Source organism: Choloepus didactylus, chromosome 10, assembly GCF_015220235.1.
Source record: "Choloepus didactylus isolate mChoDid1 chromosome 10, mChoDid1.pri, whole genome shotgun sequence".
Taxonomy (NCBI): Eukaryota; Metazoa; Chordata; class Mammalia; order Pilosa; family Megalonychidae; genus Choloepus; species Choloepus didactylus.
In genome coordinates, this window is record NC_051316.1 from 75,729,236 (window position 1) to 75,756,076 (window position 26,841).

A 26,841-nucleotide genomic window follows, 5' to 3' on the forward strand; every position below is an offset into this window, starting at 1 on the left:
TTTGCAAACTCAGCAGCACAGCAGTTCTCTGGTACCAAAATCTGCTCTGGTTTGCTAATGCTGCCGGAATGCAAAATACCAGAGATGGATTGGCTTTTATAAAGGGGGCTTATTTGGTTCCAAAGTTACAGTCTTAAGGCCATAAAGTGTCCAACATCAGGCATCAACAGAGGGTACCTTCACTGGAGGATGGCCAATTGTGTCTAAAAACCTCTGTTAGCTGGGAAGACATGTGGCTGGTGTCTGCTCCAGAGCCCTGGTTTCAAAATGGCTTTTTCCCAGGACATTCCTCTCTAGACTTCAGCTTCTCTCCCAAATGTCATTCCAGTTGCTCTGAGTCCCTCTATCTGTGAATTCCTTTATATGACTCCAGTGATTAATTAACACCCACCCTGAATGGGCAGGGTAACATCTCCATGGAAATTATCAAAGAATTCCAGTCTAATCAACACCAATAACGTCTGCCCACACAAGATTGCATCAAAGAACATGGATTTTTGGGGGACATAATGCATCCAAACTGGCACATAGAGACTCTAGTTTGCATTGATCATGTTTTCCCCCCAATATCACCTCCTTTTTAATACCCTGCAAAGTTGACATTCATTTGTTCTCCCTCATGCAAAAACATATTTGTACATTTTATCACAATGATTGAGCACTCTAGTTTTCACTAAGTGACACAGTCACAGTCTTTATCTTCTATCTTTTCTTCTGGTATCCTACATGTCCCTAACTTTCTCTTTCAACCATACTCACAGTCATCTTTGTTCAGTGTACTTAACATTATTTTGCTACCATCTCCCAACATTGTGCTCCAAACCTCTTTCTCCTGTCTTTTCCTGTCTGTAGTGCTCCCTTTAGTACTTCCTGTAGAGCAGGTATCTTGTTCAGAAACTCTCTCATTGTCTGTTTGCCTGAGAATATTTTAAACTCTCCCTCTTATTTAAAGGACAGTTTTGCTGGATATAAAATTCTTGGTTGGTGTTTTTTCTCTTTCAGTATCTTAAATATGTCATACCACTGCCTTATTGCTTCCATGGTTTCTACTGAGAAATCTGCACATAGTCTTATTGATCTTCCCTTGTACGTGATGGATCACTTTTCTTTTGCTGTTTCCAGAATTCTATCTTTGTCTTTAACATTTGATAATCTGATTATTAAGGGTCTTGGTGTAAGTCTTTTCAGATCTATTCTGTTTGGAGTTCTCTGCACTTCTTGGATCTGTAATTTCATGTCTTTCATAAGGGGTGGGAAATTTTCAGTGACTATTTCCTCCATTATTGCCTCTGCCCATTTTCTCTTCTCTTCCCCTTCTGGGATGCCCAAGACATGTATATTCATGTGCTTCATGTTGTCATTCAGGTCCCTGAGACATCACTCATATGTCTCCATTCTCTTCCTCATCTGTTCTTTTGTGTGTAGGGTTTCAGATGTCCTGTTCTCCAATTCATGAATCTTCTCTTCTGTCTCTTGAAATCTGCTTCTGTATGTCACAATTGTGTCCATCTCTTGTGTTATGCTTTTCATTCCTGTAAGTTCTGCCAATTGTTTCTTCAACCTTTCAATTTCTTCCTTGTGTTCACCTAGTGTCTTCTTTATATTCCTCATCTCTTTTGCCATATCTTCCCTCCACTCATTGAATTGATTTTTGGATTGATTTTTTAATTGATTTAGGAGATTTATTTGATTAATAATTATTTGTTTCAATTCCTGTATCTCAGTTGAACTGTAAGTTTGTTCCTTTGACTAGACTGTATCTTCATTTTTCCTAGTGTGATTTTTCATTTTCCATTGTCTAGGGATCTTGTTTCATTGAATGCAGGTATCAGATTTTCCTAGACCAAAGGGGCTCAGGTCTCAGGAAGAGGTGTATTCAGTATCAGATTTCCCTGAGGGTGGGTCCTAGAAGATTGACAGAATTTCCTGTAAGGCTTCTAGACTCTGTGCTTTCCCTGTCTGGCCCAGCAGGTGGCACTTGTCAGCCCACAGCTCCCCATCAGTGTAAAGAGGTGTGGTCCCTTTAATTCACAGTGTACCCTGACCTGGTGAGGGGCTGAGAGTGTCAGAAGCCAAGCTGTTGTTTCTGGTTTGTTTGTTTATTTTTCCCTAGGCCCTGGAGTCTGAATTCTCTGAGAGAGAGCAACCACTTGAGCTGGTCCCAGCCCCATTTTCTTAGGGAAGATACACCATCTATGGAGTTATCTTCTCCATATGAATTCCTCCTTTGTCCTTCTGGCTCTCTTAACTCCACACTTGCCTGGGTCAGCATGGAATTGAAAATGTCTGAGGCTTTCTCTTATGCGCTGCTTAGAATGTGAGGAAAAAAATGGTAAAGAGCAAAAGCCCCTTTACAGAGCCAGTCCACAGCCCCTCAGTTTTCTTGGGACACAGCTGTCTTCCAGGATTCTGAGATCACCCAAAAGCCTCTGTTTTTATTTATTTGTGTATTTTTTTTCCCATCAGCCTTGCCTTCTCCCTGCTGGAAGGAATCTACCTCCCTTTCTGCTCCATGCTCATAGCTTGTATTCAGTAGTTCAAATGTATTAATTAAAACCACAATTGAAGCTTATTGAGTTATTTTCCCTGTAACCTGTTTCTTTTTTCCATGGGGCAGTGTTTCAGCTCAGCCTGCCCTGTCTGAGATGGGAGGAGCTTCAGCTCCAGGTTTGCAGAGCTTTACTTGATTCTGTGCTACAATCACAGCTGCTTCACCCATTTCAGCCTGGTGTACAATATGTGTGCATTCACAGATGTCTCCCAACAGTTGTTCCAGATTATTTACTAGTTGCTCCTGCTTGTTTACTAGTTGCTCTAGAGGACTAACTAAATTCCACACCCCTCTATGCCACCATCTTGCTCCACCCTCCTGAAGACAGCTTTTAAAATCAGGGGTAAAGAACACATAAAAAATATCAGTCTTTGTCTGGGGTGGTCTTAGCAGGGGCTTTTAGCCACAGAAGGCAAAATGTAGAGTTTGGGGCAAAGCTACATGGATGTAGTAGTATTCCTGTGCCTTTCATTGGGGTGATAGAAAAAAAAAAAAAAGGAGCCTCTCTTTGACTATATTCCTACCTGTCTCAGTCATTCAACTATTTAATGAGTGCCTAAAACAAACCAGGTACAGTTCCAGCCCTTGGAAAACAGCTATCTCCTCCCCCAGTTCTCACTTTTAGCTTTCATTCTAAGGCACATGGTCAGGCTGAGCCCACTGGTGTTCTCCGATATTCCTCACTGGCCTCATTAAGTGTCAAACCTGAGAACAATGTGAGTGTCATGCTCACAGATGGAATAAATAGACAAAATTAGTAACATGTAACTTTCGTAACCTAAAATTTGTGTCAACCTGGGTAGAGCTAGTTGTTTATTAATTCCTGGCTGCATATTATTCCCTTATAAATCAATTAAGCTTCTAGGTTTCCACCTTGTTCTGCAGCTCTCTGTCAAACAGTTTTCATAGTTCTTCTGTTGGGACAAGAAGGCAGGACATTGCTCAGTAGATTGCCAAAGAGTATTTATAAATTGGACAGATGAATCCCTGTCTCTGTTCACCCTCCCATACACTTGTTCTAGGACACAAAGGTATTGTTCTACCACTGGCAATAGAAAAGGGGACAAAATAAACAAAATCCATGTGTTTGTAAGCTTATTACAGTCTGTGGAGGGAGACAGACAATAAGAAAACACACAATAGGAAGTGCTTCCATCTTCACTTACTCTGGCACTCTCTATTCTTCCTACCCTTTATTTCTCTTCATTCTTAACTGCACTGCTCATATATTTATTATTGTCTCCTTCCACTTGAATGTAAGCTTCATGAAAGAAAAGACTCTGTTTTGTTCAATTCTTTATTCCCAATGCCAGATGTTCTTGATAAAAATCTGACACATCGTCGATTCTTTAACAATTGTGAATGAATCACTGCATGATTAGTGAGTGATTGTGTAGTTTCAGATGGAGAACCTGATTTATTCAGCATTACATGAATTCATTAAATCATGGAAGTAAAAGTAGTTACTAAAGCTAACAGCTGGAAACTAGTCTTTAATAAATAAGGCCAGTAGGAGGTTTTCTGGGAATAGTTCAGTGCTCCTATTTCACACAGCAGAGAAACTTTGCTGCTAGTGTGACATTGGCAATCAAATACATAGGTACATACTGCTTTCTAATAGAAACTAAATCCACATGTGGTTCTGCTCTGTAGGGAATCAGGAAAGGACTTTAATTTATGGTGAAAACACATCAGAGACAGCACAAGGTGGCTTAAGGTCTATTTAGTTTGAACCATATGAAACTGCCTTTTTTGAAGGTCAAAACTGGGTGAATTTTTAACAATTTCATATGGTCCAACTTCATGTTATAGAGGCCTAGCATAAATGTTGTTACGGACTTCATACTCTGGAAACAGATGCAGGGCTGCCTTGATACCCTAGAGGGTGGGCAGAGATTGGGATTTATATGCCATTTTCATAACTGCTTTTCAGTAACTCAGTGAGTATTGATCATGATGATTGGCCAGGAATAGGCATGCATCATTGCTGGAACCAATCAGTACTTCTCTTTGACTTTGTAAAGAGACACTAGATGCAAACTTTGCTCTTTCACCCTGAATGATGAATTGTAGTACCTTATAGCTGCTAGTTGCCGCATTATCTTCTGAAAGATTCTAAGAGAATGAAGCCAAGAAAAGACACTAAATGAGACCGAAAGTCCTGATGTTGTTTCAATCAGTAAGTCAATAATTCTTTTTTTTTTCCTGTTAAGCTAATCTGAGCTCATTTCCTGTCAGTTGCAACGTAGAGTCCTCATTAATACGAGACCCTCCATGAGCTGAACACATCATCAGCCCCAAATCTTTCTCCTAGAAATATACCCTCCAGGCCTATTCTATAACCCCACCTACTATTTATCTTCCTGCACTGACGATTCACTTTAAGTATCAATTCTCCTTTAATGCCTTTCCAAATTACTTCCACTTTCAACCCTGCTAAAATTAACTACTTCTTCCATTGTAACCCACTATTCTCCCTACAGAGAATTTACTTTACCTTTCTATCTTTCAGTTTCTTCATCTGTAAAAGATTACTAACAGTACCCACACCATAAGGATAAATGTTACCTAGTTTACCTAAATTTGTCTGTTCTCTGCATTGCTACTTCACTGGTTTGATTTAAATCCAGTTGTAAACCATTGTGGTTAACACAATACACCTTTAAATCTGATGTAAATGTCACTGCCATTCAGACACTTTATTCTTCTGATTTGTTACAATGTGTAGTAGACTCCAGGACCTCATCTTGGGCCTAGGATGAGATCTACCTACTTTTAAAAAGGGCTTTAGTCAGCTTTCTCCTCTTTAAATTTTCCATTACCCACCTTATTCTGAAGACTGTAAACTTCTCCATGATTGGTACTGGATTGGTTTATTTGCTGCCCTCAAAGTCAAGATCCTCCCTTTTTTTAGTACACCAGAAAACAAGCACATAGCACCCTTAATTTCAATTATTAAACAAATAAAAGCAGATATTCACTCTGGAGGATCATTCTACAGGAAGGTAGGAAAAACACAGAGAAATAAAACACTTTTTAAAAAAGTTCCCCAGTCCTATTGAGATGACAAAGCCCAACTACACCTTTGCCTTCTATTTTTATTCTTACCTGTTTAGTTAGGGGAAGGGAAACATCTTCAAGGAAGCTCAGATATGATGCAATCAAGTAAAAATAACAAGACATCACCTATGAAACATTCTTATCAAAGTAGTTCAATGTCAATCTTACCAAGTCTCTGAACCTAGCTGTCAGTTCATAGGATATAGGTGTTGCAGGCAGACTATAAAATGGCCCCAAGTGATCCCTGTGTCTCCTGGTATTCACAGCCTTGTGTAACACACTCACACTTCCAACCCATCCATAGAATACCTTCACATTGAGGGAATATCACTTATGTGATTAGATCATTAAGATTCTGACTTCAGTCCTGTTAGCAGACTCTTTCCTTTACTGGCTTGAATGAATCAGGTTGCCATGTTGGGGAGGCCCACATGACAAGAAACTGAAAGCAGCCTCTGGCCAACAGCCAACTAGGAACTGAGGTCCTCATTCTAACAACCCAAAAAGATCTGAAAAATTAGCAGGTAAGTGAATTTGAAAATGAATCCTTTCCTAATTGAGCCTTAAAATGAGACCCCAGCGTGGCTGACACTTTGACGGCCGCCTCATATGAAACAAAGAAGAAGAATAAGAAGCTAAGCTATGCCAAGACCCACAGAAACTATGAAATAATAAATGTGTGTGGTTTTCAAGCCACTAAATTTTGAGATAATTTGTTAGGCAGCAACAGATAACTAATACAGATGGCTTTTAGTTACATTCTGGACTGATCTAGACTCTTCAAGAAGACAATGATATTAAAAAAAGAAAAAGATAAGTGGACTATTCTAGATTAAGACCAAAGAAACATACAATGAAATAACTAAATGCAATACTTACACCTTGATTAGATCCTGGTTTTAAAACAAAAGTTATAACAGGCATTCTTTGGGCAATGAGGAAATTTGAATATGGACTGTACATTAGATATTATGAAATAATTTTCTTATGCATGATAAGGATATTGTGGTTATAAAGAATGTCCTTTAAAATGCCCTTATTCTTATGAAATGCATATTGAAGTATGCAGTTGATAAGCATATCAGCAACTTGTTTTTAAATAATTTCAAAATAGTAAAAATTGTAAATAGAGCTAAAACAAATATAGTAAAATGTTAACAATTGTTGAATCTGGTTGGCAGGTGCATGCGTATTCACCGTACTTCTCTTTCAACTTTTGTGTGTGAACATTTCATTAAAAACCTGGGGGTTGGCGGACGATCTAAGATGGCAGCACAGAAAGGAGTGGAAGCTAGTTAGTCTTCTTGGAACAACTAATAAACAACCAGGAACAACTAGTAAATAATCCAGAATAACTGTGGGGAGACAAATGTGACTGTCTACTCATCATACACCAACCTGAATTGGGAAGAATGCCCGAGATCGCAGCATAAAATCTGTAAGTAAAAACCGTGGATCCAAGCTGGGAGCCCCCAACCCCTATGGCCCAAGCTGCAAAGCCTTGTGCTACTAGAGAAGCTCTCTCCCAGCAAGTGAATACAGCTCAGCTGAGCTACAACTGGGGTTTTAATTAACAAACGTGGACTGCTGGATACAAGCTATGAATCCCCAACAAGCAGACAGAGGCTTTTGGTGATGACTGACCTTGGAGAGCTATCAGGTGGCCACGGGCTGGCCCTGATGGGAGCTTTCTGTCCCTGTTTCAGCTCAATAGAGAAAGCCTCAGCCATTTTCAGTTCCCAGTGCTCTGACCCAGACAAGGGTGGAGATAGCACAGGGAGAGAGAGAGATCATTCAAATACTAATGACCTCTCCCTAGGGAGTCTATCTTCCCTAAGAGGAAAGAGGTGGAGCTCAGCTCTACCACTCGCCTTCCATTCAGAACCAGACCCCAGAGTCTGGGGGAAAACAGCCATGCCACATCTCCTTACACCAGTCTGGAGTGACAGGCTGACAGGCACCACCTGCTGGGCAGAAAAGCACAGTGACCTGAGGCCTCACAGGGTGTACCAATCTTCTAAGACAAACCCTCAGGGAGACGTGATACTGTTGCCTCCTGCTGAGACCTGAGCCCATTCTGGTCTGGGAAAACCTGATTGGAGTAACCAAGGAAATCAGATATCTAGACAACAGGAAACTACAACCTACACTAAGAAAACAAGGTTATGGCCCAGTCAGAGGAACAAACTTACACTTCAACTGAGACACAGGCATTTAAACAACTAACACTAAGTCAATTCAGAAAGTTTAGGGAAGATATGGTAAAAGAGATGAACCGTATAATGAAAACACTGGGCGTACATGAGGTAGAAATTGAAAGTTTGAAAAACAACTGGCAGAATCTATGGAAATGAAAGACACAACACAAAGATGAAAGACACAATGGAAACATACAACAGCAGATCTCAAGAGGCAGAAGAAAACACTCAGGAACTGAGAACAAGGCACCTGAAAGCCTACACACAAAAGAACAGATAGAGAAAAGAATGGAAAAATATGAGCAACATCTCTGGGAACTTACGGACAAAACAAAAAGCAAGAATGTATGTGTCATTGGTGTCCCAGAAGGAGAAGAGAAGGGAAAAGGGGCAGAAGCAATAATAGAGGAAATAATCAATGAAAATTTCCCATCTCTTATGAAAGACATAAAATTATGGATCCAAGAAGCACAGCATACCCGAAACAAAATAGATCCGAATAGGCGTACACCAAGACACTTAATAATCAGATTATCAAATGTCAAAGATAAACAGAGAATCCTGAAAGCAGCAATAGAAAAGTGACCCATCACATACAAAGGAAGCTTGATAAGACTACGTGTGGATTTCTCAATAGAAACCATGGAGGCAAGAAGGAAGTGGTGTGATATATTTAAGATACTGAAAGAGAAAAACCACCAACCAAGAATCCTATATCTGGCAAAAATATCCTTTAAATATGAGGGAGAGCTTAAAATATTCTCCGACAAACAATGACAGAGTTTGTGAACAAGATACCTGCTCTACAGGAAATGCTAAAGGAAGCACTGCAAACAGAAAGGAAAAGACTGGAGTGAGACGTTTGGAGCACAATTTTGGGAGACAGTAGCACAGCAATGTAAATACACTGAACAAAGATGACCGTGAGTATGGTTGAAAGAGGAAGGTTAGGACCATGTGGGACACCAGAAGGAAAGAAGAAAGATAAAGACTGGGACTGTATAACTCAGTGAAACCTAGAGTGCTCAATGATTGAGAAAAGGTACAAATATGTTTTTATATGAGGTAGAACAAATGTCAATATTGCAAGGTGTTAAAAATAGGGTGGGATTGGGGGGAAACGACAATCAATGCAAAGTAGAGACTATAATTAACAGAAACATTGTATTATGCTTCCTTTAACATAACAAAGGCATTATACCAAACCTAAATGCATATGGGGGGGGTATAGGGGAAGGGTATACAACTTCTGGCATTGGTGATGTTGTCTGACTCATTATTCCACTTTAGGTTAATGCTATCTTTCCTTTTGTTGCTTTCTAGCTGTCATGTTTTTTTCTCTCTCTTTTTCTTTTTCTTTTGTCTCTCTACCTTCTTTGACTCTTCCTCCTCCTTTGTGAAGGAAATAGAGATGTCCTTATATAGGTAGTGGCGATGGTGCCGAATACATAAATACGTGACTATACAGGGAACCAATGATTGTTTATCTAGGACAGAATGTATTGTGTGTGAACAAAACTGTCTTAAAAGAAACAGGTTGATGAAGAAATCTTGAGGGCACTATATTGAGTGAAATAAGACAGATACATAAAGGCAAATATTGCAGGGTCTCACTGATATGAACTAATTATAATATGTAAACTCATAGACATGAAATATAAGTTACCAGTATATAGAATGAGGCTAAAGAATGGGGAGCAGTTGCTTATTATGAGCAGAATCTTCAACTAGGGTGAACTTAAACGTTTAGAAATGGACAGGGGTGATGGTAGCATGTTGTGAGAATAACTAACAGTGTTGAAAGGTGTGTGAAGGTGGTGGAAAGGGAAAGCTCAGAGTCACGTATGTCCCTAGAAAGAAAGTTGGAGGTTAAAAGATGGGAATGTATAAAACAGGGAATCTTGTGGTGGACAGTGTCCATGATTAACTATACAAATAATAGAAATCTCTCTCACAAACTAGAATAAATGTATGACACTATAACTAGAAGTTAATAATAGAGAAGCATATAGGAAAAAAACATATACCTATTGCAAACTACATACCACAGTTAGTAGTATTTTAACATTCTTTCATCAACAGTAACAAATGTACTGTACCAAAACTATGAGTCAATAATGGGGGATGGTGGTGGTGGTTAGGAGTATGGGAGGATTTGAGTTTCCCTTTTTTTTTTGGTCTTTCTTTCTTTTCTGGAGTAATGAAATATTCTAAAAATTAAAAAAAAAATTATGATGGATGTACAGCTGTATGATGGTACCATGGGCAATTGATTGTACACTTTGGATCTTTGGATAGTTGTATGGTATGTGAACAATCTCAATTAAAAAAAAATACATATATATACATATACACACACACCTGGGGATTGGGGGTAAAGGATGGAAGACTGCTCACACGATTATGGTAAATGAAAAAAACTGACTTCAAAATTCTATATATATATACTACACTGTGTATACTTTTCTAAAGGAAAATGTATTACAAGTAAATGCATTAAATTAAAAAAGACTGAATACCTAATCTCAGGTGAATGATTTATATCTCAAGAGCTCCAGGAAGAATACATTACAAATATCCCTCTATGTGTTTTAGCATTTCATCGTAAAAATAACCATAAAATGCACAGTGACAACTGCTAAGAAACCTACATCTAGGTCTTATTCCTAGAATTACCTTCCTAAAGAATCCCTTTTTAGCTATACTTCTTCCATTGTTTGAGGTTACGAGGTGGATACAAATTTCACTTCACTGCTATTTAGTTATAAACTTGGCTATTTCATTTAATAGTCACAACAGTGAAATAATCATTTTAAAACATAACAGAGGGAAGATAATTATGAAATGTAGACAATAACTTAGCTTTTTGTAGACAATGGTGTTTCAAGTACAGTAGAAAATACCTTAATGCTGTTCATTTGTATCACTGGAGGTGATTTGGCAATGTGGATCAAAAGTCCAAAAAATGTACACTGTCTGACCCACCAATTCATGTATAAAATTTATCCTAAGGAAGTAGGAAGACAGCTTTGAATATTTAGCTTCAAGGATTAGTTCCAGCACTGTTTGACAGCAGAAAACTGGAAACTTAACATCCAATAATACAAAGTAGGTATATCTGTATTGTAGAATATTATATTTATTAAAGTGGAAGCATGCATACTACATATGTTAAGTTTATAAACCAGGTTAGTAAATATTATATATCACACATCCTTTTTTTAAAAATCATATTTTTACAAACATATGGCTATGCCACAAAATATTAAAAACGGTTCTCTGACAATTGTGGCATTACAGACAATTTTTATTTGATGTGTGGGAGGAGGGCTTGTTTGTTTGTTTTTATTCAATAAGTGTGTATCACCTTTATATTCAGGAAAAAAAGTATTAAGATAATCATGGAAAAATGTTTAATTAAAAAAGTGAAATATTTTACTATCCATTAACCCACTATTTAACATCTATCTTGGTATTTGAATTAGAATTGTAGAACTGAAGTAGAATTGTATTTTTTTCTTTTGTTAAACTGTATTTTATAATTTTTCTTCCATAAACATGAATTAATGGTATAATAAAAGTTGTCATAAAAATTTGTACACTAATAGAAAGCACACAGTGTTTACACTCTGCCCATCCTTAGATTTTGAAGAGTGAACTCGTATTCTTAACAGGGCTACATGTCCTATCATTATCCAAAGTCACTAGTATTTCAAAATATTGCAAAGGTAAATACATATGCACTTACAATTGGATGCTAGACTGGGCATGTTAACAAGAAAGCCGTGTATTGTAATGGAACCTGACTGACTTGGGTTAAACTTTTAGTTTTGCATTTAACTTTGACTTAAACCCCTGAATTCCAACTCAACAAAAGTAAAGCACAGGTTTATTCTAACTTAAGCAGCACACTGAATATACAGCCCAAGAAAACATCAGGAACTTGCAATTAAATACTTGACAAAATATACATCACCTTTATTATATTCTATCTAATTCCTTTTTGATATTCCAAAAGCTTTTCCTTAGATTAATCCAGACAATGGGAATGTTTTCCTCCCCTATTGGGGGAAATTCACTCTTCTTAGAAACTTAACTTTGACATTAAGCCAAGAAACTCATGGCTATATATACCATAATGCTGAAGATGTTCACTGTTAGGTAAGTTCATCTTTGTGAGAATCCGTAAGATCCCCCCAATTTTATAAGAGTAGTTCTGCTTTTCTTAAGAAATTGGGTTAGTTTAGACACAATGAGTTGGGTAATTAATGTGATGTTTCCTTCTTTGTGTCAGTTGTTAGGATGTTCAGAGACAAATTTGTGGTCCCCTTTTTAGGAAGTATAATATGGCATTCACTTTGAGTACTTACCTCACTCTTGGCTCTATTTTTCTTTTTTCTCCTATCATTACTCATTCCATTTTCTTTACTTCTGAAAATACAGATAGTATCCACCCTTCGTTTAAAAGGTTTTTAAGGATTAAATAACAAAATGTTTTCAGCATAGTGCCTGTACCATCTTGGGGCTCAAAAATACTAGTTTCACATGACAGGCTCTAGTCTTGCAAATAATGTAATTTGATGTACTCTTGCTTGTACAGCTGCCTGATAAAATTCAAAACATTCCAAATTTCCTCTGAAATAACAGGAATAAGCAATCAAATATCAAAACCAGGATGAAAAATGAAGTTATCTCAAAGAGTGAGACACAAAAGAACTAGGATCATAAGCTTAGAATCAATTTGGGGCATCATCTGTCTGAACTGATTCAAGGCTTAGCAATTTGCTCTTTTTCTTCATCTAAAAAAGAGCCAAATATACGTTCTATTTACAAATGACAAATCAAGAAGTTATTTTATATCTTTTCAATATCTTGAATAATTCAAAACTTACTTAAAAAAAAATTCTGAAGTATACTAAAACAAAACCTTGAAATTTATCAGTATTGTTGAAAGAATCCAGCAATCAAAATGAGTAGATCAGAAGTTAAATAAAAGACAATAACCAAAAATTAATAGTTTGAGGTATCTAAGTAGTAAAGGCAGGATATATATAATTAAAAACCCTTGTCTTCTCTTGAGTGGCCAAGGTAAGGGCAGAAGGCCATGTAGTTTTTGTGAGGTTGCTTACAGTTCTTCCTTAATTTGTTTCTATACTCTTGAAAACCTACCCATACCACACAGGAAAATCTCACAGTTGATAATCCGTGAAAAAAAAATTTTTTTTATTTCTTTGTCCCCCTTCTTCCCGCCACTTTACAAGATTGGAAATTTTACTTCATCCACAGTATTTATCATCTGTAATCAGTCATGTAACAGTTGAGAAACAAAAAACACTAATCAATTTAAAATCTGTTTCCCTCCCCCATTGCTACAAGAATTACAGCAAATTTAAGATAAGTCTACAGCATTCACTTACTTTAGCTGGTTCTGATACTGAGGCATATTTTTTTATTTGAGAATCAACACCTAAAGACTTGGCTAATTGTACAGCATTTGAATCATCACTGATAAGTGTCCCAAGAGCCACCAGAAGTCTAAAAGTGGCTTCTAGGTCTTGTACAACTTCCAAGACAGTGCTAATTACTGACAAGCACTGTGCCTTCCCTTCAATGTTATGGTCCTTATGAAAACAAACAGAATAGTTCAGGGTCAATGTAGCCAGAGCAATGTGAATGTTCTTATTGCTCCCTGATTTCAGTTCTATTGCATGGGACATCAGTGATTCCCTCTGGGACATCATGAGTTTTTGTCCTGCCTGGCCAACAAAACAATTGCAAAAAGTTCTGAGAGCAAGCAGTTGGTTTGCAGGCTTTCCTTTAGGGTTCAGAAGATTGAGAAGATGACTGCTGAACTGAACCCCTTCCTTTTCATTGCAGAAGTTCTCATTCACACTGGGATGTTTAATTGACAACCGAAGAATATCAAGTGCAGGAAAGACAATATCTGTTAAAAAGAAAAATGCATTAATGTTTATGAAAATAAAGAAAATTCCTTATGAGGGTTACTTGATTTTTCAATTTTTAAGGATTTTATATTCCTGTTACAAAATTAATACTTGACCATTTTAGAAAATGTGAAAAATTATATGCCTGCTTTAGAAAATGTGTGTATTTCTGAAACTTGTGTTAATTGATTTTTTTATATTTATATAAACTGGATTTATTGCTACAAGATCATATATACCTTAAAAATAAGGGAAATCTCTCAGGTTATCAAATACCCTGGTACACACTGAGTATTCAAATAAATCCTTGTGGAATGAATGGGGTAGGGACTTGCTTTTAACAAACCTACAGGGGTAACAGAGCTGAAGAGAGAAAATTCTGTATAAAAGAATTCTAGTTAACAAATGCTGATAAGATGCTTGTAGTTTGATGGGAAGCTTTATAATTAGGTGGGTTGGGTAGACATTATTTAAATGAATATAAGAAACAATCTTTGCATCACTAAAAGTGAGGCAACCAGACATGTGATCTAAAGGTAATATGCAACATCATTTATAAAGGATTTTCACCTAAAAAAAAAAAAAAAAAAAAAAAAGGCCAAAATCTAATTATGTCACCAGCAGGAAATAAAGATAGAAGAAAACATTAAGTGATCAGCCAAATCCACAATTGTGAGGCATTTTGTAGGACAAATGACTTTTTCTCCAATAGATCAGTGACATGAAAATTACTTTGGGAATTAGAAAAGAATTAAGTGAAATAACTAAAAAAACACTTATAGGAAGTGCCTATAGCTTGGGGTTTGTAGTTCACAAAGAGCTTTTTGGATGGCTTGCAGAGGATCCACAAGTGCTCTGAAACAGTATACAAAATGGTGCACATATGGGGATCATTATATTATTTTCATATACTCATAAGGCATGTGACCAAAAGAAGATTACGAATTATAGTGGTACAATGAATCCTTCCTGTGACGTTTTTTACAATGTGAATTAGAACAATCTAGGTTAATTTTAATTTAATCTAGAAACACCAGTTAATTGATAGAAATGAAAGATATAATTCCTGCTTTCTAGTTACATTTTGAGGTGAGTTTATGTACCTTCAGGCCAGTTAATAGCTTTCCACAAAATCTGAAGTTGCTGTGCTGAGGGTTTTTCTGGAGAACTAGTACATATTAGAGACAATATTTTTTCAAGAAATATCAAGTCATCCTCAGTTAACTTCTTCTCTTCAGGTGCTGTTGCATTAAGTTCCTTCAGTTTACCTGGAACCCAAAACCAAACTTTTAATTCCCTAATTATAATTGGTAGGTAATATATAAATGTCAAAATTTTCAATAAGAGTACTCTACCATACTCTGCAGGAAATCAGGACTTTTCACAACAATTATAAAAGACTATAAACTAAACTGGCCTGTGAGTAACTTTAAGCTGAGCACTGTGTGGTAACAGAAAGGACACTGATCATTTTTATTTTACCTGTTGTTTTCTAAGAATTCTGAAGCTTTCTGCTTTGAATAAAGTTTTGAAATATATCATATTCTGAATAGTTTTCAAAGCAATATCATACGTTAAATATGCCCATCTTCCCAATGAGAAAATTTACAACAACATTTTGGCCAACTTATGTCAACATTTTTAGCTATCAATAAAACAGCAGAATAATTAAATGTACATTTATAATATTTAGTTCCATACACATATTTTTTTAATTCAATTTTATTGAGATATATTCACATACCATACAATCATCCAAGGTGTGCAATCAATTGTTCACAATACCATTATATAGTTGTGCATTCATCACAGTTTTCAGAATCATATAGTCACACCGTGTAAGCTACATAGTTACATAACGGTCTTCAAGAATAAAGGCTATTGCGTTGCAGTTTAACAGTTTCAAGTATTTCCTTCTGGCTATTCCAATATACTAAAAACTAAAGAGGGATAAATAAATAATGCATAAGAATAACCTCCAGAATGACTTCTCAACTCTAACTGAAATCTCTTAGCCACTAAGATGTTATTTTGTTTATTTCTCCTCCCCCTTTTGCTCCAAGAAGGCTTTCTCAATCCCACGATGCCAGAGCCAAGCTCATCCCCGCAAGTCATGTCTCACGTTCCCAGGGAGATTTATACCCCTGGGAGTCATGTCCCACGTAGGGGGGAGGGCAGTGAATTTACCTGCCGAGTTGGCTTAGAGAGAAAGGCCATACCTGAGCAACAAAAGAGGTTCTCTGGGGGTGACTCTTAGCACAATTTTAAGTAGGCTTAGCCTCTCCTTTGCAGTAACAACCTTCGTAAGGGCAAGGCCCAAGACCGAGGACTCAGACTTCTAAATTAGTAGCCCCCAATGCTTGTGAGAATATCATTAATTCCCCAGGTGGAGAAATTTAATATTCCGACATTTTCTCCAAGTCCCTCAAGGGGGCTTTGCAAATACATTTTTATTCTCTGACCTAATTACTCTAGGACGTTTCAGGGCTTCAAGCCAACCTGTACAAACCAACCAGATTTCACCCCCTATTCAAGGTTCCATGTAATTATGTTGTTTGAATAAACTGACCATACAAGTTAAATTATACAGTGTGTTACAAAAAATATAGATTTTGCACCTAATAAACATCCCTTCCTTTGGTCTCACACAGAAGTTGAAGTTTTAAAAACACAGTCAATATCGTCCTTTACCCTTTAGTATGATCTACCTTAATCCTAACCAAGTCCATTTCATTCTTATCTCTAACTGAAGTCTGATCTCTTTTTCAGACTCTTGAACATTTGGGGTATGGGGTAATGCTGACATTCACAGCTGCCAGACTGGATCTGAGTCTCAGGTGTCACACAGATACCCAAAGTTTCAGGGACCAACCAGGTTATACACAAAGAGCTCAGCACCTCAGAATTTAGAAATAACCATCACAACTCAGGAATAGATGTAACTGCTGTAAGAGCTTGCAATCTAGGAACCTTTACAATAAGCCTTCTCCTGATAACTTATGCTCTCAGACTCAATTCACAGAGTTTGCACATTATAGTTAGTCCATGTTACTGAGGCATTATGTTTTTCTTTTCATTTCTGGTTTACTTCACTCAACATACTGTCCTCAATGTCCATTCACCTCACAACTTTACTCCTTCTTGTAGCAGCTCAATATTCCATTATATGTATATACCACAGTATACCATTCCATTCATCAGTCGATGTACCCTTAGGCCAACACCATCCACTTCAAATCCTGAACACTGACACCATAAACCCCACTGTGCAAATGTCCATTCATGTCCCTCTTTTCATTTCTTCCAAGTATATAACCAATAATTGAGTTGCAGGATCATATCGCAACCCCATGCTTAGCTCCTGTGGAACCACCAAACTGCCTCCAGATGGGATGAAGCATTCTACTTCCCCAACAATGGTGATTAGGTACAACCCTTTCTCAACATTTTATCCAGAACTTGTATTCCTGTTTATTTCTTAGATGGTTTTATTCACACACCGTACATTCCATCCTAAGTAAATAATCAATGACTCCCTGTATAATCACATAGTTATGAATCCACTTCTTCCACAAAGAAAGAGGAAGAGGAAAAAAGAAAAAGAAAAGAAAAAATGATAACTAAAAAGCAACAAAAGAAAGAATAAAATTAAATAAAATACAATTAAAAAATTCAGACAATACCAACACCAAGAATCCCATATCCCTCCCTTATATCCCCCATTATAGATATTTAGCTTTGGTATACTGCCTTTGTTACATTTAATGGAAGCATATTACAGTGTTACTGTTAACTACAGACTCTAGTTTGCATTGACTGTATTTTTTTCCCCAATACCATCCCATTTTTAACACCTTGTAAGGTTGGTATTCACTTGTTCTGCATGTAAAAACATTCTTATATTTGCACCTTTAGTCACAGTCATTGACCACTCTAGGTTTCACTAAGTTATACAGTCGCAGTCTTTATCTTCTATCTTTCCTTCTGGTGTCCTACATGCCCTTAACCTTCCTCTTTCAACCGTACTCAGTCATCTTTTTTCAATGTACTTACATTATTGTGCTACCATTGCCCAATATTGTGCTCCAAATCTCTCCCTCCTGTCTTTTCCTATCTCTCTGTAGTGCTCCCTTTAGTATTTCCTGTAGAGCAGGTATCTTGTTCACAAACTCTCTCATTGTCTGTTTGCCTGAGAATATTTTAAACTCCCCCTCATTTTTGAAGGACAGTTTTGCTGGATATAGAATTCTTGGTTGGCAGTTTTTCTCCTTCAGTATCTCAAATATATCATACCACTGCCTTACGGCCTCCATGGTTTTTACTGAGAAATCCACACATAGTCTTATTGAGCTTCCCTTATATGTGATGGATCACTTTTCTCTTGCTGCTTTCACAATTCTCTTTTTGTAAAGCTTTGACATTTGATAATCTGATTATTCAGTGTCTTAGCATAGGTCTATTCAGATCTATTCTGTTTGGGGTACACTGCACTTCTTGGATCTGTAATTTTATGCCTTTTATAACAGATGGCATGTATATTCATGTGGCTCATGTTGTCATTTAATTCCCTGAGATGCTGCTCCAATTTTTCCATTCTTTTCCCTGTCCTTTTGTGTGTAGGATTTCAGATGTTCTGTCCTCCAGTTCATGAATCCTTTCTTCTCCCTCTTCAAATCTCCTGCTGTTTGTCTCCATTGTGTTTTTTTTATCTTCATTTTATTGAGATATATTCACATACCACGCAGTCATACAAAACAAATCGTACTTTCGATTGTTCACAGTACCATTACATAGTTGTACATTCATCACCAAAATCAATCCCTGACACCTTCATTAGCACACACACAAAAATAACAAGAATAATAATTAGAGTGAAAAAGAGCAATTGAAGTAAAAAAGAACACTGAGTACCTTTGTCTGTTTGTTTGTTTCCTTCCCCTATTTTTCTACTCATCCATCCATAAACTAGACAAACTGGAGTGTGGTCCTTATGGCTTTCCCAATCCCATTGTCACCCCTCATAAGCTACATTTTTATACAACTGTCTTCGAGATTCATGGGTTCTGGGTTGTAGATTGATAGTTACAGGTATCCACCACCAGCTACCCCAATTCTTTAGAACCTAAAAAGGGTTGTCTAAAGTGTGCGTAAGAGTGCCCACCAGAGTGACCTCTCGGCTCCTTTTGGAATCTCTCTGCTACTGAAGCTTATTTCATTTCCTTTCACATCCCCCTTTTGGTCAAGAAGATGTTCTCCGTCCCACGATGCCGGGTCTGCATTCCTCCCCGGGAGTCATATTCCACGTTGCCAGGGAGATTCACTCCCCTGGGTGTCTGATCCCACGTAGGGGGGAGGGCAGTGATTTCACCTTTCAAGTTGGCTTAGCCAGAGAGAGAGGGCCACATCTGAGCAACAAAGAGGCATTCGGGAGGAGGCTCTTAGGCACAACCATAGGGAGGCCTAGCCTCTCCTTTGCAGCAACCGTCTTCCCAAGGGTAAAACCTGTGGTAGAGGGCTCAACCCATCAAACCACCAGTCCCCTATGTCTGTGGTCATGTTAGCAACCATGGAGGTGGGGTAGGCGAATACCTCTGCATTCTCCACAGGCTCCTCAAGGGGGCATTACATCTTTTTTTTCCTTGTTTTTCTTTTTTTTTTTTTTAACTTTCCCTTCTTTTTTAAATCAACTGTATGAAAAAAAAGTTAAAAAGAAAACAAACATACAATAAAAGAACATTTCAAAGAGACCATAACAAGGGAGTAAGAAAAAGACAACTAACCTAAGATAACTGCTTAACTTCCAACATGTTCCTACTTTACCCCAAGAAAGTTACATAATATAGCAACATTTCTGTGAACTTGCACCTACTATATCCATCAGAAATTAACAGACCATAGTCATTCCTGGGCATCCCCAGAACGTTAAATAGCTTATCTGTTCTTCTTGGATTATTGTTCCCCCTTCCTTAATTGCTCTCTATTGCTAGTTCCCCTACATTCTACATTATAAGCCATTTGTTTTACATTTTTCAAAGTTCACATTAGTGGTAGCATATAATATTTCTCTTTTTGTGCCTGGCTTATTTCGCTCAGCATTATGTCTTCAAGGTTCATCCATGTTGTCATATGTTTCACGAGATCGTTCCTTCTTACTGCCGCGTAGTATTCCATCGTGTGTATATACCACATTTTATTTATCCACTCATCTGTTGAAGGACATTTGGGTTGTTTCCATCTCTTGGCAATTGTGAATAATGCTGCTATAAACATTGGCGTGCAGATATCTGTTCGTGTCACTGCTTTCCGATCTTCCGGGTATATACCGAGAAGTGCAATCGCTGGATCGAATGGTAACTCTATATCTAGTTTTCTAAGGAACTGCCAGACTGACTTCCAGAGTCGCTGAACCATTATACAGTCCCACCAATAGTGAATAAGAGTTCCAATTTCTCCACATCCCCTCCAGCATCTGTAGTTTCCTGTTTGTTTAATGGCAGCCATTCTAACCGGTGTTAGATGGTATCTCATTGTGGTCTTAATTTGCATCTCTCTAATAGCTAGTGAAGCTGAACATTTTTTCATGTGTTTCTTGGCCATTTGTATTTCCTCTTCAGAGAACTGTCTTTTCATATCTTTTACCCATTTTATAATTGGGCCGACTGTACTACTGTCATTGAGTTGTAGGATTTCTTTATATATGCAAGATATCAGTCTTTTGTCAGATACATGGTTTCCAAAAATTTTTTCCCATTGAGTTGGCTGCCTCTTTACCTTTTTGAGAAATTCCTTTGAGGTGCAGAAACTTCTAAGCTTGAGAAGTTCCCATTTATCTATTTTCTCTTTTGTTGCTTGTGCTTTGGGTGTAAAGTCTAGGAAGTGGCCGCCTAATACAAGGTCTTGAAGATGTTTTCCTACATTATCTTCCAGGAGTTTTATGGTACTTTCTTTTATATTGAGATCTTTGGTCCATTTTGAGTTAATTTTTGTGTAGGGGGTGAGGTAGGGGTCCTCTTTCATTCTTTTGGATATGGATATCCAACTCTCCCAGCCCCATTTGTTGAAAAGACCATTATGACTCAGTTCAGTGACTTTGGGGGCCTTATCAAAGATCAGTCGGCCATAGATCTGAGGGTCTATCTCCGAATTCTCAATTTGATTCCATTGATCTATATGTCTATCTTTGTGCCAGTACCATGCTGTTTTGGCAACTGTGGCTTTATAATAAGCTTCAAAGTCAGGGAGTGTAAGTACTCCCACTTCGTTTTTCTTTTTTAGAGTGTCTTTAGCAATTAGAGGCATCTTCCCTTTCCAAATAAATTTGATAACTAGCTTTTCCAAGTCTGCAAAGTAGGTTGTTGGAATTTTGATTGGGATTGCATTGAATCTGTAGATGAGTTTGGGTAGAATTGACATCTTAATGACATTTAGTCTTCCTATCCATGAATATGGAATATTTTTCCATCTTTTAAGGTCCCCTTCTATTTCTTTTAGTAGAGTTATCTAGTTTTCTTTGTATAGGTCTTTTACATCTTTGGTTAAGTTTATTCCTAGGTACTTGATTTTTTTTAGTTGCTATTGAAAATGGTATCTTTTTCTTGAGTGTCTCTTCAGTTTGTTCATTTCTAGCATATAGAAACATTACTGACTTATGTGCATTAACCTTGTATCCCGCTACTTTGCTAAATTTATTAGCTCTAGTAGCTGTATCGTCGATTTCTCAGGGTTTTCTAGATATAAGATCATATCATCTGCAAACAATGACAGTTTTACTTCTTCTTTTCCAATTGGATGCCTTTTATTTCTTTGTCTTCTGGATTGCCCTGGCTAGCACTTCCAGCACAATGTTGAATAACAGTGGTGATAGCGGGCATCCTTGTCTTGTTCCTGATCTTAGAGGGAAGGCTTTCAGTCTCTCACCATTGAGTAGTATGCTGGCTGTGGGTTTTTCATATATGCTATTTATCATGTTGAGGAAGTTTCCTTCAATTCCTAACTTTTGAAGTGTTTTTATCAAACAGGGATGTTGGATTTTGTCAAATGCTTTTTCAGCATCTACTGAGATGATCAATTGATTTTTCCCTTTTGACTTGTTACTGTGTTGTAATACATTGATTGATTTTCTTATGTTGAACCATCCTTGCATGCCTGGAATAAACCCCACTTGGTCATGGTGTATGATTTTTTTTAATGTGTCTTTGGATTCGATTTGCAAGTATTTTGTTGAGGATTTTTGCATCTATATTCATTAGGGAGATTGGCCGGTAGTTTTCCTTTTTTGTAGCATCTTTGCCTGGTTTTGGTATTAGATTGATGTTAGCTTCAGAAAATGAGTTAGGTAGTGTTCCATTTTCTTCAATGTTTTGAAAGAGTTTGATTGGTGTCAGTTCTTTCTGGAAAGTTTGGTAGAATTCCCCTGTGAAGCCATCTGGCCCTGGGCATTTATTTGTGGGAAGATTTTTGATGACTGATTGGATCTCTTTGCTTGTGATGGGTTGGTTGAGGTCTTCTATTTCTTCTCTGGTCAGTCTAGGTTGTTCATATGTTTCCAGGAAATTGTCCATTTGCTCTACATTATCCAGTTTGTTGCCATACACTTGTTCATAGTATCCTCTTATAATTTTTTTAATTTCTTCAGGATCTGCAGTTATGTCACCTTTTTCATTCATTATTTTGTTTATATGGGTCTTCTCTCTTTTTGATTTTGTCAGTCTAGCTAGGGGCTTGTCAATCTTGTTGATCTTCTCAAAGAACCAACTTTTGGTGATATTTATCCTCTCTATTGTTTTTTTGTTCTCTATGTCATTTATTTCTGCTTTAATCCTTGTTATTTCTTTTCTTGTACTTGGTTTAGGATTGGTTTGCTGTTCATTTTCTAGCTTCTTCAGTTGATCCATTAGTTCTTTTATTTTGGCTCTTTCTTCCTTTGTAATATATGCGTTTAGTGCTATAAATTTCCCTCTTAGCACTGCTTTTGCTGCATCCCATAGGTTTTGGTATGTTGTGTTCTCATTTTCATTCGTCTCTATATATTTAGCAATTTCTCTTGCTATTTCTTCTTTAACCCACTGATTGTTTAGGAGTGTGTTGTTTAACCTCCAGGTATTTGTGAATTTTCTAAGTCTCTGATGGTTATTGACTTCTAATTGTATTCCATTGTGGTCAGAGAATGTGCTTTGAATAATTTCAATCTTTTTAAATTTATTGAGGCTTGTTTTATGTCCCAGCATATGATCTATTCTGGAGAAAGTTCCGTGAGCACTAGAAAAGTATGTGTATCCTGGTGATTTGGGATGTAATATCCTGTATATGTCTGTTAAATCTAATTCATTTATCAGATTGTTTAGGTTTTCAGTTTCCTTATTGGTCTTCTGTCTGGTTGATCTATCTATAGGAGAGAGTGATGTGTTGAAGTCTTCCACAATTATTGTGGAAACATCAATTGCTTCCTTTAGTTTTGCCATTGTTTCTCTCATGTAATTTGTGGCACCTTGATTGGGTGCATAGACATTTACGATTGTTATTTCTTCTTGCTGAATTGCCCCTTTTATTAGTACATAGTGGCCTTCTTTGTCTCTCAAAACATCCCTGCATTTGAAGTCTATTTTATCTGAGATTAATATTGCTACACCTGCTTTCTTTTGGCTGTAGCTTGCATGAAATATTTTTTCCATCCTTTCACTTTCAGTTTCTTTGTGTCCCTGTGTCTAAGATGAGTCTCTTGTATGCAACATATTGATGGTTCATTTTTTTTGATCCATTCTGCGAATCTATATCTTTTAATTGGGGAGTTTAATCCATTTACATTCAACGTTATAACCGTGAAGGCATTTCTTGAGTCAGCCATCTTATCCTTTGGTTTATGTTTGTCATATTTTTCCCCTCTGTCTATTAATATCCTTTATTGTACCCATACCGAATCTCTTTAGTACTGAACCTTTCTGCAAGTCTCTCTGTCCTTTCTTTGTTTCTCTGTCTGTAGGGCTCCCTTGAGTATCTCCAGTAGGGCAGGTCTCTTGTTAGCAAATTCTCTCAGCATTTGTTTGTCTGGGAAAAATTAAACTCTCCCTCAAATTTGAAGGAGAGCTTTGCTGGATAAAGTATTCTTGGCTGGAAATGTTTCTCACTCAGAATTTTAAATATATCGTGCCACTGCCTTCTCGCCTCCATGGTGGCTGCTGAGTAGTCACTACTTAGTCTTATGCTGTTTCCTTTGTATGTGGTGAATTGCTTTTCTCTTGCTGATTTCAGAACTTGCTCCTTCTCTTCCGTGTTTGACAGTGTGATCAGTATATGTCTCGGAGTGGCTTTATTTGGATTTATTCTATTTGGGGTTCGCTGAGCATTTATGATTTGTGTATTTATGTTGTTTAGAAGATTTGGGAAGTTTTCCCCAACAATTTCTTTGAATACTCTTCCTAGACCTTTACCCTTTTCTTCCCCTTCTGGGACACCAATGAGTCTTATATTTGGACGTTTCATATTATCTATCATATTCCTGAGGTCCATTTCGATTTTTTCAATTTTTTTCCCCATTCTTTCTTTTATGCTTTCATTTTCCATTCTGTCATCTTCCAGGTCACTGATTCGTTGTTCAACTTCCTGTAGTCTTGTACTATGAGTGTCCAGAATCTTTTTAATTTGGTCAACAGTTTCTTTAATTTCCATAAGATCATCCATTTTTTTATTTAGTCTTGCAATGTCTTCTTTATGCTCTTCTAGGGTCTTCTTGATTTTCTTTGTCTCCCGTACTATGGTCTCATTGTTCATCTTTAGTTCTTTGAGTAGCTGCTCTAGGTGCTGTGTCTCTTCTGGTCTTTTGATTTGGGTGCTTGGGCTTGGGTTATCCATATCGTCTGGTTTTTTCATATGCTTTATAATTTTCTATTGTTTTTGGCCTCTTGGCATTTGCTGAACTTGATAGTGTTCTTTTAGGATTTGTAGACCAATTGAAGTCCTTATCTCTAATTTATCAGATCTACAGCTTCGTGGAGTACACTTTCTCTAACTAACCAGCAGGTGGCGTCCACGAGCCACCTGTTCTCCACAAGCCAGTTCTCCCCTGCTTAGCCTTTTTGGTGAGTTGGGGAGTGAGTCTTGTGGGGTCCAATTGGTGTACCAAGCTTGTGTGTGTAGTTGGTGTTGCCTGCCCTGTATATGGCGCGTGTGTCTGGGCAGTCAGGGAGGGGTGGGGGCTCTAACAATCAAATCTCCCTGGTGATCCTAGAGTTTTAAAGCTGCTGCAATAGTCTAATCCTTCAGTTCAGTCCTGCCACAGTTTGTCTCTGCCACTGACCCACAAGTCCTTGGTATTGGCGTATGGCTCCTGAGACTTGCAAGTGGGCCCCTCTTCCAGGCCGTGCACCCCGGGTCCTCTGTTGAGGGATGACTGTGCTATGTCACAGGTGAGTGCCGTCCTCCCAGGGCAGTTCTGGGCTGCTGGGCTGTGTAGGGAGGCTCCCAGTCTGCTGAAATGATGGCTGAATGGGGCTTTGTTAATTCACACTGCTCTACCTTCCCACCTCTGGGTCAATCAGCTGAGGTTGCAGGGAAGGCTAATGTCCACGCCCAGTTTTGTGGTGTGTGCCTGTTATTTGAAGCACTTCCGTCACACTGGGTTGTCTGGGGCAGTTCTGGGCTATGGGGCTGGCGATGGGCAGGAGTGTTTCCTGTCCACCAGGATGATGGCTGTGAGCGGACACCCCCCTTTTCTTGGGAAGTTGTGGTGTTTAGTGAATTTTCTCAGCCACTGGATTATTGCGTTTTGTCTCAGAGCTCTCCTAGTTCTGCTCTTGACTTGACTTGCCCAAATTGCAAGTCTTTGAAGCTTTCTGTATTGGGCTTCTTAGAGTAATTGTTTTAGAAAAAGACAAAAGGATTAAAAAAAAAAAAGGGCCCTCCTCAGAGATCTAATGTGTTATTGAAATGCTAAGAGACAAAGCAACCAGGGCCATTAAGGAAAGGTCCACAGGGCAGAGAGATCAGCTTTTCTTCGGGATTTGCATATGCGCCTCAGGGCCCTTCCCCTTTCTATGTTCACCAGAACTCCAAAAAATCCTCCGCTTTTATTTTGGAGTTTTTCGTGTTGTTTTTTTTTCTCTATGCCTGTCTCCTCTCTGCTGGGCTGGCTGCTCTCAGATTCTCTGGTGTCTGGTCTCAGTCTATAGATTTCACTGATCTCAGAAGTTCCACGTTTTCATGAGTGTTGTATGAAGTATGCCCAAAGTCAGATTGCTTTGTGGTGTCCAGTCCACGCAGTTCCTGGCTTTCTACCTACTTTCCTGGAGGAGTAACTAAAACATACAGCTCACCAGTCTGCCATCTTGCCCCACCTCCTCCATTGTGTTTTTTATGTCTTCTATTGTGCCTTTCATTCCCGTAAGTTCTGCCAATTGTTTTTTCAAACTTTCCAGTTCTTCCTTATGCTTGCCTAATGTTTTCTTTATATCCTTCATCTCTTCTGCCATATCTTCCTTCAACTTGATTTAATTTTTGAATTGATTTAGCATATCTGTTTGAAGATCTTTAATTAGTTGTTTCAACTCCTGTATCTCATTTGAAGTGTAAGTTTGTTCCTTTGGGCCATATCTTCATTTCTCCTAGTGTGACTCATAATTTTTTGTTGTCTAGGTATCTGGTTTTCTTGATTACCCCAATCAGATTTTCCCAGACCAGATGGACCCTGGTCTCAGGAGGAAGGTGTAATCAGTGTTATGTTTCCCTGAGGATGAGACACAGCAGGTTGTCAGACTTTCCTATGAGGCCTCTAGACTCTATGCTTTTCCCATCTTGTCCAGCAGGTGGTGCTTGCCAGCCCACAGCTCCCCACTGGTGTAAAGAGGTGTGTTCTCTCTAATTCTCAGCGAACCCTCTCCTGGCCAGGGGCAGAGGGTGTCAGAAGTCAAGCTTAAGCTGTTTCTGGTTCTTTCCTCCATACCCCTTCCCACCCCCAGGCCCTGGGATCTGAATTTTCTGACGGAGGGCTGCCACTTGGGCTGCCCCCCTCCCCCATTTTCTTAGGGAAGAAACACCCTTTAGGGAGTTATCTCCTACAGTTGAATTCCTTTTTAGTCTCTCTCTCTTTTTTTTT

The 26,841-nt window shown here is 38.0% G+C and overlaps 1 protein-coding gene across 1 annotated transcript in view; it reads right to left on the reverse strand.

The window, feature by feature from the left end:
* Window positions 1–13,011: 13,011 nt before the first annotated feature.
* PLAA (phospholipase A2 activating protein) overlaps window positions 13,012–26,841 on the reverse strand; it is a 92,061-nt gene continuing 78,231 nt past the window's right edge. The window contains exons 13-14 of the mRNA XM_037798401.1: window positions 14,858–15,022; window positions 13,012–13,753 (exon numbers count right to left, since the gene is read on the reverse strand). Coding sequence (XP_037654329.1) covers window positions 13,188–13,753; window positions 14,858–15,022 — 731 coding nt within the window. The 3' untranslated portion in view covers window positions 13,012–13,187. The remainder of the gene's footprint in view (window positions 13,754–14,857; window positions 15,023–26,841) is intronic.